Source organism: Somniosus microcephalus, chromosome 22 (assembly GCF_052327205.1).
Source record: "Somniosus microcephalus isolate GS21.2 chromosome 22, FLI_Smic_1.0, whole genome shotgun sequence".
Classification (NCBI taxonomy): Eukaryota; Metazoa; Chordata; class Chondrichthyes; order Squaliformes; family Somniosidae; genus Somniosus; species Somniosus microcephalus.
In genome coordinates, this window is record NC_141008.1 from 28879144 (window position 1) to 28892893 (window position 13750).

The following is a 13750-nucleotide window of genomic DNA, read 5'->3' on the forward strand; positions in this document are numbered from 1 at the left end:
CAGGAAATCCTTGGCTTTAAAGAGGACAATGCAGCATGCAGGCCACTTTCTACACATAGATAGGTTTAATCATTAAAATTGGAGTCAGTGCCTTAAAAGTCTGTTTCACAAATGATCTTTGTTGCTGAGGAGCTGACAGAGCCTGAAACTAGAACGTGGCAGTATCGCAAAGCAGACCTTTAAGGTTTCACCATGAGAGCTCAATCAGCTCAGCAGTGATGGAGGGGAGATAGTATACAGAGGCAGCCAAAGTGGCTCCTAGCCATGCAGTGTTATTGTCCTCATTGACAAGGAAATATGCTGTGCATTTCTCTTGGAGGGGTAAAGTGTTCACAGATTTGAAGGAAAGGTAATTTAATGCAGAAAAGTGCAAAGTGATACATTTTGGTAGGAAGAACAAGGAGAGGCAATATAAACTAAAGGGTACAAGGGGTGAATGAACAGAGAGACCTGGGGGTGTATGTGCACAAATCGTTGAAGGTGGCAGGACAGGTTTAGAAAGTGGTTAAAAAAGCTTACGGGATCCTGGGCTTCATAAACAGAGGCACAGAATACAAAAGCAAGGAAGTTATGGTGAACCTTTATCAAACTCTGGTTCGACCTCAACTGCAGCATTGTGTCAACTGCGGCATTGTGTCCAATTCTGGGCACTGCACTTTAGGAAGGATGTGAAGGCCTTAGAGAGGGTGCAGAAAAGCTTTACGAGAATGGTTCCAGGGATGAGAGACTTCAGTTACGTGGATAGACTGGTGAAGCTGGGGTTGTTCTCCTTAGAGCAGAGAAGATTGAGGGGAGATTTGATAAAGATGTTCAAAAATCATGAGGGGTCTAGACAGAGTATATAGAGGGAAACTGTTCCCATTGGCGGAAGGGTCGAGAACCAGAGAACACAGATTTAAGGTGATTGGCAGAAGAACCAAAGGCGACATGAGGAAAAACTTTTTTACGCAGCGAGTGGTTGTGATCTGGAATGCACTGCCTGAAAGGGTGGTGGAGGCAGACTCAATCATAGCTTTCAAAAGGGAATTGGATAAGTACCTGAAGGAAAAGAAATTGCAGGGCTAAGGGGAAAGAGCGGGGGAGTGGGACTAGCTGAAGTGCTCTTGCAGAGAGCCAGCACGGGCTCGACAGGCCGAATAGTCTCCTTCTGTGCTGTAACCATTCTATGATTCTGTGAATTTTCCCATGTAAAGTGCTTTCCTGCATTACAAGTGACAACACTTCAAAAGTAGTTAATTGGCTGTAAAGCACTTTGGGATGTCTGATGGCCATGAAAGGCGCTATATAAATGCAAGTCTTTCTTTTATCCCACAGGTGCTAACTGCACCATTTTCCTGAGGTCACTGCACAGGTGGATCAGACGGAGATTTGATTACAGACCCCTGATCACGGTGTAGGACTAGGAATGAGTGATTACATTTTTTTAATGTAATTTTAATCTATCAACCTTTTGAATTAAGAGTTTGAAAAAAACTTTTAGAAATCATTCAAGCCAAGAAAACAAATGATCACACGAGGTAGAGGAGGGAGACCAGAATTTAGCCATTTTCTTACTAATGTTGGCGCAGCCATGTGGAATTAGAGGCAGCCTCAAAAAGAAATAAATGCTGTAGCTGTACCAAGCCAGTGATAATGTCTCCTAAATGAAGGAGCGTGCATAGAATTGTAAAGGCCAACATCTCGGGTCGCTTGCCCTGTAAACTCCACCTGCAAAATCCTCCCGTTACAGCTCTATCCCATACCAGCCTGCTTTCTCCACAAGGATTTGATGTAAATAAACAGAGGTCAAGCAGACACCAAAGTCAGCACAAAAATATGACTGGCAGGTTGAGAGGCTGAAGCCTTCTCTACTTCCTATACAGTTTCACTACTGCTCGTCCATACCACTGCCCCAGTTACTAGGAAAAGTTACTGACACACAAGTTATAGAATCTTTCCCAAAACAACTGCATGTGTTCAAACTGCCTTTGCAGCTTACACAAACATTTCAAATCTCTCTCTTTAGCACTCCCATAATCTTTCCTCCTCTGCCCATGAAGCCATCAATCCATGTTAGGATATGATTTCACTTGCACTGGTAGTCCCCTCAGTACCCTGCACTAGTGACATTCTTTGTGTGAATCTTTACTGAGTGTTAGCAAGCTATGAAACCCGGATGGCCATCACAGCCAAGGATTATCATGTTCTCATCTGATGCCCACACCTACACTTTCCAGCATGGATCACAGGACAGTAATCAGGAGCAGCCCATTTCCCCTCTCTCCCATGGGTGCCGAGAGTAGTTTTAGCACCCAACATAGGAGCTACAGGTCTGAATTGCTCAGTATAAAACTATCCAGGACCTTTAATCCTTAGACCATCAGGACAACTAACATTCTTAGTCAGCTTAAGGCAATGGCTTCTTGACTACTGGCCTTACGAGTACAGTACAGGGCACTTTCCTTTAGCAGTGTTCCTCAATTTCTGCAGCTGCTGGCTGAATTTTTACATGAAGGTTAAACAAATAAAGATTGTAGTCTTACTTTTGGAGTCTTGATATTCTTCATGGTTTGTGTACTCCTCAGGAAGGATAAAGCTGTAATCAATGCTGTCATGGACCCAACCCTTCTCTACATACAGACCAGGTACCAGATCAGAAAACAGCCAGAACCTGAAGAGAAAAATCACAAGCCTGTTCAGATGGAGGCAAGCCACTACAGGACTCCACATCCAGGATTTTGTTCCAACACATTTCCACTATAGCAATACTTTAGCCTGAAAGGTTTCTTCAAAGGTTATAGCTAAACCTTTTAATAACCTTTCACTGCAGTTGAATACAGAGCATTAAGCATCGCACAAGCCACTGCACAACATAATTTGGGTGTATAATCCAGGAATTAAACCAGAACATTCCTTTACCTCAACTTCCAGAGTGGGTACTCGATTTTGAAGCTACTCCAGTTCCCAAAGTGCAATATAACTGCTACAAGCCCTCCTCCTGTACAATACATTTTCATTAGAGCTGAAGGCTCTGAACAGACCATCAGGGCCTGACTGTAATTTTAACTGCTGGCGTGAGCAGGGCAAGAGTCAAGGCTTCCCCGCCAGGCTAACCTGGCAGCAGTGGATCCAGGACCAGAACACAAAAAAATACATTTACAATTTGTGCGTGTGTTTCCAGGAGTGCTTCTCTATGCCTCACAAGGAAACCTTGGGCCTTCTCTGCGCCAGGCTTCCTCCCTCACCGGCCACTAATCCCGCCCCTCCCATCGAGGGCCACTCCTTCCGGTCCTCAGTGGCGGCCTCCTGTAACCCAAATTCGTGCTCCCACCTGCCAGTCAGGTAGAGGATCCTGCCAGGTTCGAGCAAGAGACTCGCTGCAAGCATGCATGAGGCCCAAGAATTAAATTCGCCCTCGCGCAGTGGGTCAGATGGTTGGTCGTCCACATAGCGCCTGTCTAATCCATGCCCCGAGTTAACATTTTGCCGAGTCGAGAAACCTTACATGTTCAGTAGCCCACTAGCTTTTCTTTTTCCATTAGACAACAGTATAAGGATTTGTGCCAATGATTGCTCTCCACCCCAGTGAAAAGTTCGCAACCAGAGACAGGCTGAACAGAAAGGGCTTCTCTTGGGTCCCTCCTTGCAATTAACTTATTATTTGCAGAGACCCAAAAAGGTCAACTGCTCCTCACCAAAAGATGTTGCATTGTCCTGTGAGAAGCCAAATGAAAGGGACAAAACACGTCTTTTGAAAGGGGTAACCACACATACCTGTTGTGGTTGCGGTCTGTGCCCAATGGTGATCGGTGTAGGACGAGTTTGGATTTTGCAATTCCCTCCTGGAAAGCCTTCTCGGCTGCTGCTTTGTGCTTGCGAATCTTCTCCTCCTCCACCTCTTTCTCCATCCTTTCTTTTTCCTGTTTTTCCCGCTCTTCTTTCTCCTTTTTTGCCTGCATTGCCATCAGCCGTCTGCTTTTAATGGCACTGATGAGATCTTCACTGCCATTGACATCCGTTAACAGTTCATCTCCACCTTTGTCCACTTCAAGTTTATCAAATTCCTTCTTCTTCTCTGACTTTTTCTTGTCACCCATTTTGATGCTTTCTGGCTCTTTCTTTTTTGCCTCCATTTCTTTTTTCTTCAGTTTTTCTGCCTTTTTCCGGTCATTCTCCTCTTTTTGCATGGCCAGCCTCTCCTTCCACAGCTCTGCAGACGTATGCTGCGACTCCTCCATGTGATCCTGAACTGAATAGGTCATCAGAATACGATGGCAGAGCGCCGACAGAATCTTCACTTTCTCTTCCGGCGTCAGTTCAAAGAACTCAGCAGTTTCCAGCTTATCGAGGAATTCATCTGCAACTTCGTTGTCTTCAAACCCCACACAATCTTTGCTGTCATCATTCGTTTCGGACGTCTCGCTTTCGTTCTGTACATCGGATTTGCGCATGCAGAGCCGAACCAGCTCTGAAGCAGAGTGCAAGGTGAGAGGAATTTCAGAAAGCTTCATCCCCAGTTCTCTGTAGTCTTCTGCGATTTCATCTTGGAGCAAAGTCTGAAGGAGGATCAATAACACTCTGTTCAAATACAGGAAACCTCCTTTTTCTGAAGTCAGTGCTTCCATCAAGGAGACTGCTGTGATTGGATACTGGTCATCTGGCATTAGCAGACCAGCATAACAGCTGAGAAACTCAACCACCATAGCAACATCACCAAAAAGTGTGTTGGGGAGCCCTTCAGGCGTGTCGACCAGTTTTAGCGCAGGCAAGCTTTTTCCTACAAGAGCCTGATCTTCGAATCTCTTCTGCTTTTCCAGTTTTAATTGCATCTCCTTCTCTCGCCGCTCTTTGGCCTTTTCCTTCAGTTTTTCCTTTAGCTCTTCACGCTTTTTCTTGTGATAATCTGCTCGTTCTTCCAGGGTCATCAATGCCCACTTCCTCTTGTGCTCCAGTATCTCGTAACGTTTCTGCACAAGATCACCAACTTCCTCCGGTAGGCGAGCACGATCTTCAGCAGAAAGCACTTTGGCCACCCTAGTGATGAATGAAGACACTGCACCCTTTTTCTCCTCCTTTCCTTTGTTTTCTTTGTAATAGCGAAGGAATTGTAAAGCCAAAGGTGGCAAGTATTTCTGAGGTTTAGTCACAGATCTTGATGTCCCTCCAACACCCTTCTGCGTCTTTCCTGTCTTGGACGTGCTCGATTTTGCCATTTCAAAAAGTGTCATCTGTTTCATCTTCATCTTTGGAGTTTTCAGGCCCTTTTTTGGAGATTTGCTGTTCCCTGGAGACTTCTGCCCATTAAGCAACTTAGTCTTGTTCTTAGATTTCTCCTTTTTGTTCAGTTTATCCTTAGTTTGCAGTTTTTTCAAGTTCCGAGCAGCATTTGAGCCCTTTTTGGGAATGTGGAAGTTGGTGTTCAGTTTGGTTGGTGTTACAATCTTCATTACTTCTTCCAGTTCTTGTTCTGGAGACCTTTTGGGTCTGTATGCCATTCCCGTCCCATTCATGGCCTTTTTCACGTGTACATGACCCCATAATGTCGGACTCAAAGGTGGGCTGAGAGGAATCTTTTCTTTGTTTCCATACTTCCGCTTTTTATTTTTCTCTTTGCTTGGGTCTCCATCTCCTTTTGCTTTCTTTGAGAGTTTCCCCTCTGGGGAGCCAGTTCTTTTTCTTTTCCCCAAATTCACAACAGGATTATGAATCATGTACTGAAACAAATGCAAAAGTGTAATGGTATTTAGCAAGGGCCCAAAACTGGTACCAATCTTACACAATACACTGCAGATACATCGGGGTAGATTTTCCCGAACCTGTCGGGAAGGCAGCGGGACTTCCCCTTTCGGATTTTTGACCCGCCTACTTCGACGTCTGGCAAATCCGCGCGATTTTCCCGTGATTGCCAGGCCAATTAAGGGCCACCCGGCAACAGGTGACGTCACAGACTGCAATTTCATCTGTCAAGAGTTCTTGACAGATGAAATATCAGTGTTTCACAGCTGTTTGAAGCTGTGAAACACTGACAGTCCGAGTTCTACCATGAGTCCTTCTGCACAGACTCAGTTAGAACTCACACCGGCACTCAAAGCTGAAGGCTGTCACTTTTGACAGATCGCAGCCGTTCAGCTTTCAGTTCCGGCTGAGTGCTGCGCTCCCGACAGCTACAGGAAGAAAGGCGGTTAAGGTAAGTACAGGTAAGTAAAAGTTCTTTACACACTTTAGACACACTTACCTTTACACTCACGCACCCATCACTCACCTGAGCACCGACATCGTGACCCCTCCAACTCCTTCAACCCGACAGTCCGCCTGCTCTAACCTGGCGTGGTTTGGAGCCGTCGGGAAACCCACACAAAACCCCTCAAAATAGGGATTAGGCTAAAAACTGCCTGTTAACTACCTGTTAACAGGCAGTTAATTGGCACTAATCCCTTCCCACCTGATTTCGGCGGGTCCCAGTGCGGGGCAGGTACCCGCCGCCCCTGAAACTTACGTGGGGCGGGGTTTTGGGCGGGATGGTGTCGGGACCCCCAAATTCAGGATGTCCCCCCCTCCCGCCTGAAACCCCGCCTGACGGCTCCACGAAAATCTAGCCCATCAAGTCACCAACGTGAATTCAGCCAGTTACAATTAAAAGTGCTTGAAATTAATGTACATTACAAATGTGCAATAATCACTTCAATGTCCTCCTTGTTCTGGAATAGTTCCAAAGGGAAAGTGTTATTGCCCTTGGTATGACTCTCATCTTTGCTCGCTCAAGTCAAAGGTGTGCAGACTGGAGTGCAACTGGCACTCAAATGGTTTAGCCATTCATCAACAGATCTGGCTGGAGCACATCAAGTGTTATGGGGTCTCATTCTCCTCTGCAAGGCTACCCACTACTCTAGAATCATCATTTTTTCTTTTCTCCACTACCACTGTCTTCTTCAAACCCACTCTCCTGCCCCTTCCCACTTTTGCCTCCAAAAATAAGTGAGAGAAGCTCATTGACTTTTGTTACGAAGACAGAGACCATCCACTCAGTTGCATCTGTTGCTCCCTGCTTTCCCATCTAGCCAAACTTCGCCACGCTCCCACCTCCCCCCACCCCGCCTTCGTTTCTCTCCCATCTCCCCATATGCTCCCTCCATGCATTCTTCTCCACAAGACCAACCTTGATCCTTTGACTCCATTCCCACTGAACTGCTGACCACCCAACTTCTTTTCCTGGTCCCCATGCTAGTTGACATTGGAAATGGTTACCTCTCCTCTAGTACTGTCAACCTCCCTTTCAAAACCACCATCATCACCCCTCTGCTCAAAAAAAAACATTCAACCTCCCTCCGTCTTTGCAAACTACCACCCAATCTAGAATCTTCCTGTTGTCGCCTTGCAAATTCATGCCCATCTGTCCCACAACTCCCTGTTTGAATCCCTCCAAACAGATTTCCGTCCCTGCAACACCAAAAACAGCCCCAACCAAAGTCACAATTAACATCCCCTGGTGACTGTGACCACGGTGCACTGTCCCTTCACGACCTATATGTCGCCTTTGACACAGCTGACCACACTATCATCGTCCAACGACTCTCCTCCGTTGACCAACTCAGTGGGACTGCTATCACTTGGTTGCAATCTTGCCTCGCAAATCTTACGTCATAGCACTTCTAGCAATAACTTCTCTCCCCACCTCCCACTTCCTCATCTATATGCTGCCTTCGCGGAGCTGAGTGACGGACCTGCAAGAGGCACAGAGTCGGCAAGAGGAGGATAAAAGGAGCACGGAGGAGGAGGCCTGGGACCGGAGCTGAGTGGCGGACTTGAGAGGCACAGAGTCGGCGAGAGGAACTCAACACAGGAGTGACGTCAGAATTCAAAAGTGACGTCGGCACAAAGGGAGCTGATTGGTGAGTAGCTGGTGATTGGTTTTTGTTAAGGTTTTAAGTTTATTTGTGTCAAGGTAGTTCATAGTATCTTATATAGAGGCAATGCAGGGCAGCTCAGTCCCGTAAATTGCACATCCTGTGTCATGTGGGAAACCCTGGACGCTTCTCGCAGCCTGGATGACCACGTGTGCAGGAAGTGTCGCCAGCTACAGCAGCTCGAGCTTGAGCGGCGTCACTGCGGTGCATCCGTTAGGCTGAGAGTTACTTGGATAGCACGTTTCTACAGGTGGTCACCCCACAACTTAAGAGTGCGCAGGCGGAGAGCGAATGGGTGACTGCCAGACAGAAAAGGAGGACCAGGCAGGTAGTGCAAGAGTCCCCTGAGTGCATCTCGCTCACTAACCAGTATTCAGTTCTGGATACTGGGGAAGGCGATGGTTTCTCTGGGGCATGCAGCCAGAACCAAGTCCACAGCACCATGGGTGGCTCAGCTGCACAGGGGGCAAGGAAGAAGAGTGGAAGAGCAATAGTGGTAGGGGATTTGATAGTTTGGGGAATAGACAGGCGTTTCTGCGGCTGCAGACATGACTCCAGGATGCTATGTTGCCTCCCTGGTGCCAGGGTCACTGAACGGCTGCAGGACATTCTGAGGGGCGAGGGTGAACAACCAGAGGTCGTGGTCCACATCAGTACCAACGACATAGGTAAAAAGAGGGTTGAGGTCCTGCAGGCAGATTTTAGGGAGCTAGGAAAGAGATTAAAAAGTAGGACCTCAAAAAGGTAGTCGTCTCCAGATTACTCCTGGTGCCACGTGCTAGTGAGTACAGAAACAGGAGGATAGAGCAGATGAATGCGTGGCTGGAGAGATAGTGCAGGAGGGAGGGCTTTAGATTCCTGAGGCATTGGGACCATTTCTGGGGGAGGTGGGACCTATACAAGCCGAACGGGTTGCACCTCAATAGGACCGGAACCAATATCCTCGCGGCGGGGTTTGCTAGTGCTGTTGGCGCGGGTTTAAACTAGCTTGGCAGGGGGATGGGAACCAGAGAGTGGATTCAGAAGGGAGAGAAGCAAAGCTGGAAATGGAAGGCAGAAAATTAGTAAGCGAGTTTGGTAGGCAGAGGGAACAAAGGCTAGAAAATAGACAGCAAGGGAGTCTGGCAGTGCTAAATGGTATATACTTCAACGCAAGGAGTCTAGGGAATAAAGCAGATGAGCTGAGGGCACAGATAGACACGTGGGAGTATGATATTATAGCTATTACTGAGACATGGCTGAAAGGAGGGCAGGAATGGCAGCTCAACATTCCTGGTTACAGGGTTTTCAGACGAGAGAGGGGGATGGAATATTGATTAAAGAATCAATTACAGCTGTGAGGAGGGAGGATATCTTAGAAGGATCATCAAATGAGGCCACATGGGTTGAACTGAAAAACAAAAAAGGGGCAATCACACTGCTGGGAGTGTACTATAGACCTCCGAACAGTCAGAGGGGGATAGAAGAGCAAATACAGGAAACTTTGGTTTATCCAGAGGTTAACTGTCCGGAATGCTCGAGCCACCGGCAAAAATCAAGAGCCGTTTCGTTAGGTTTTTTTCCTTTTCGTTGCTTTTTTTCCCCCCACCAGTCAGGCTCTGCAAGGTCTCGCTGAAGCTGTTGCTAAGCTACAGAGACGCTTGCAAGGTACGGCCGACTGTTTAGAAGCAAGCAACAGGGTTTGTTGCCAGATACGGAGCTCAAAATCTCCGTATGTTTCAACATTAGCGCTGGTTTGTCCGGCAGTTTTGATGGGACAGCAACAGCTCGGTCCCGTCGGTGCCGGATATCACAAAGTTTCCTGTATGTAGGCAAATTTCTGAGATGTGCAAAAATAGGGCAGTAATAGTAGGGGATTTCAACTTCCCTAATATTAACTGGGATAGAATTAGTGTGAAAGGCACAGAGGGAGCAGAATTCTTAAAATGCATTCAGAACTTTTTTAGCCAGTACGTAGCAAGCCCAAGATAGGGCGTGATTCTGGATCTAGTTTTAGGGAATGAAGCTGGGCAGGTGGAAAGGGCATCAGTGGGAGAGCATATTGGTGGTAGTGATCATAATTCAGTTAGATTTAGGGTAGTTATGGAAAAGGACATGGATAAACCATGAATAAAAGTTCTCAATTGGGAAAAAGCTAATTTTACTAAGCTGAGAGATGATTTAGCCAAAGTGGACCGGAGACAGAAACTTGAAGGTAAATCAGTGTCAGAGCAGTGGGAGGCATTCAAGGAGCAGATAGTCATGGTTCAGAGCAAGTATGTTCGCTTAAAGAAAAAGGGTGAGACTAATAAATCCAGAGCTCCCTGGATGTCAAGGGGCATACAGGGTAGGATAAAGAAAAAAAGGGAAGCTTATGACAGATAATGCAGGGACTCAATACTGTAGAAAGCCGAGAGGAGTATAGAAAGTGCAGGAGTGAAATTAAAAAAGGAAAATAGGAAAGCAAAGAGAGGGCATGAAAAAATATGGCAAGTAAAATCAAGGAAAACCCAGATGTTTTATAAATACATTAAGAGCAAGAGGATAACTAAAGTAAGAGTAGGGCCTATTAGGGACCATAAAGGTAACCTGTGTGGAAGCAGAAGACATGGGTATGGTTCTTAATGAATACATTGCCTCTGTTTTCACAAAAGAGAGGGACGATGCAGACATTGCAATCAGGGAGGAGGAGTGTGAAATATTCGATGAAATAAACAGTGAAAGAGGAAGTATTAAGGGGTTTAGCATCTTTGGAAGTGGATAAATCCCCAGGCCCGGATGAAATGTATCCCAGAATGTTAAGAGAAGTAAGATAGGAAATAGCAGAGGCTCTGACCACATTTTCCAATCCTCTCCGGCTACAGGTGTAGTGCCAGAGGACTGGAGGACTGCTAACGTGGTACCGTTGTTTAAAAAGGGAGAAAGGGATAGACCGAGTAATTACAGGCCAGTCAGCCTAACCTCGGTGGTGGGAAAATTATTGGAAAACATTCTGAGGGACAGAATAAATCTTCATTTAGAAAGACACGGATTAATCAGGGACAGTCAGCATGGATTTGTTAAGGGAAGGTCGTGTCTGACTAGCTTGATTGAATTTTTTGAGGAGGTAATAAGGAGGGTCGATGAGAGTAGTGCATTTGATGTAGTCTGTATGGATTTTAGCAAGGCCTTTGCTAAGGTCCCGCATAGCAGACTGGTCACGAAAGTAAAAGCCCATGGGATCCAAGGCAAAGTGGCAAGTTGGATCCAAAATTGGCTGAGGCAGGAAACAAAGGGTAATGGTGGAAGGGTGTTTTTATGACTGGAAGGCTGTTTCCAGTGGGGTTCTGCAGGGCTCAGTACTGGGTCCTTTGCTTTTTGTGGTACAGGAAACTCTGTGCTATCCGGCACCCACGGGACCGAGCTGCTGCCGTTGCCTCAAAACTTCCGGATAGACCAGCGTCAATGTTATCAGATAGGAGCTTTTCCTCTCCGTATCTGACAACAAAGACTGTTGCTTAGCAACAGCTTGTCAACACTCGGCCTGTGGCTTGGAAGCGTCTCTGAAGCTGTTGCTAAGATACAGAGACACCTTCCAGAGCCTGCTGTATCTGACCACAAACACTGTTGCTCAGCAACAGCTTGTAAACACTCGGCCCAGTAGTTTGGAAGCGTCTCTGAAGCTGTTGCTAAGCTACAAAGACGCTTTCCAGAGCCTGCCTGTGAAAAGAATGCTAGAAGAAAAAAAACCTAACCAAAACAGCTGTTGATTTCTGCCGTTAGAGCGAAGCTGCCGGACATTCAACCTCCGGATAGCACAAAGTTTCCTGTATATATCAATGATTCTGACTTGAATGTAGAAAGTATGATTAAGAAGTTGGCAAATGATACAAAAATTGGCCGTGCGGTTGATAATGAAGAAAGCAAGCTGCAGACTGCAGGAAGATATCAATGAACTGGTCAGGTGGGCAGAACAGTGGCAAATGGAATTCAATCTGGGAGAAGTGTGAGGTAATGCATTTGGGGAGGGCTAACAAGGCAAGGGAATACACTTTAAATGGTAGGACACTGAAGTGCAGAAGATCAGAGGGACCTTGGAGTGCATATCCACAGATCCCTGAAGGTAGCAAGACAGGTAGATAAGGCGGCATACAGGATACTTGCCTTTATTAGCCGAGGTATAGAATATAAGGAGGGAGGTTATGCTTGAACTGTATAAAACACTAATTAGGCCGTAGCTAGAGTACTGCGTGCACTTCTGGTCACCACATTACAGGAAGGATAGGATTGCACTAGAGGGGGTGCAGAGGTGATTTACGAGGATGTTGCCTGGGCTGGAGAATTTAGCTATGAGGAAAGATTGGATAGGCTGAGGTTGTTTTCTTTGCAACAGAGGAGGCTGAGGGGAGACCTAATTGAGGTGTATTAAATTATGAGGGGCCTAGATAGAGTCGACAGTAAGGACCTACTTCCCTTAGCAGAAGGGTCAATAACCAGGGGGCATAGATTTAAAGTTATTGGTCAGAGGTTTAGAGGGGATTTGAGGAGAATTTCTTTCACCCAGATATGCACTTGAAGTGCCATAACCTACAAGGCTACTGGCCAAGTGCTGGAAAGTGGGATTAGGGTGGCTAGCTCTTTGTCGGCCGGCACGGACAAGATGGGCCGAATGGCCTCGTTCTGTGCTGTAAATTTCTATGATTTGGCAGCATCACCTAGAGACAAGGGGTCAGCTTCCACATATATGCTGACAACAACCCCTCCACTGCCTATGTGGTCAGACTATTTCTCCAACATCCAGCCCTGGATGAGTCATAATTGCCTTCAGTTAAACATTGGGAAAACCAGTCATCATCTTTGACCACAAACTCCATACCCTTGCCACCGATCCCACCCTACTCTTCAGCGATCGTCTCAAGCTGAACTAGACTCTTCACAACATCAGCGTCCTATTCGACCACGAGTGAAGTTTCCGTAAACTTCAACCTCATCCAAAACTCTTGTGCATCAAGTCCAGCTCACCCACTACACGTCCCTCACTGACATACGTTGTCTCCTAGTCCCCCAATGTCCCAAATTTAAAATTCTCATCAAAAGGTAACCTCTTCCATTCCCCTCCCGAATTCTCCATTCCCAACTGTAGCTTGTGTATGCTTCCCCCCGACCTTCGCCCCACCAATGGCGGATGCATCTTCCCTCCCGTTAAAAGAGGAGAGGAAGGTGGAGAGTTAAGACACTCCTTTAAATCCACTTCTTCAAACAAGCTTTTGGTCAGCCTTCTTAATATCTCCTTATTTTGCTCAGTCCCATTTTTTTCTCCTTGCACCTCTGTGAAGCACTTTGAGCGTTTCTTTCTGCATTAAAGGCACTACATGAATGCAAGTTGTTGTTACTGCTATCTAACAATCAGAAACAATGGGGATTGCATACTTATTGGGTGATTATGGGTTATTGTTTTTGTAGATTTATAGGACAATTGCTGGTCTTCTAAAGCAAATCACTGACTCAATTTACTTGTGTAATTTAAAGAGCTTAAAGCTCTTAATTATTTATTTATTTGTTAATAAATCTATTAAAGCAATTTAAGACCATGGCTCAGTAAACAAGAATGTTGGCATCAACTAAACAGTCACTAGGAGACTGAACTGCCTAGAGATAGGAACAGATAATTTAATTATTAGACTGCCAGGAAGCTCAGGAAATTCAGCTCCTGGGGGTTTTCAGCTCAGATGTGCAGACGCAAATTATTTGAATAAAAATGGTACGCCGACATCAAGATTAGCTTTACTAAAATATTAAGCATAACCCTGGAGAGAGAAGAGTTGAAGGACGTGATGAAAAGACAGGTAGGTAAAGTTAATCTATGAAAAATGTTGTATTTGAGCATGATTTTTTCCCCTAAAAATATT

General features: G+C 46.0%; 1 protein-coding gene across 3 annotated transcripts in view; it reads right to left on the reverse strand.

Annotated features, from left to right (window-relative positions):
- Positions 1 to 13750, reverse strand: part of baz1b (bromodomain adjacent to zinc finger domain, 1B) — an 83066-nt gene that overhangs the window by 37292 nt on the left and 32024 nt on the right. For all 3 annotated transcript variants that reach the window (XM_085964339.1, XM_085964338.1, XM_085964337.1), the window contains 2 exons: positions 3754 to 5693; positions 2523 to 2650 (listed from right to left, as the gene is read on the reverse strand). In XM_085964339.1, the coding sequence (XP_085820465.1) occupies positions 2523 to 2650; positions 3754 to 5693 (2068 nt within the window). The remainder of the gene's footprint in view (positions 1 to 2522; positions 2651 to 3753; positions 5694 to 13750) is intronic.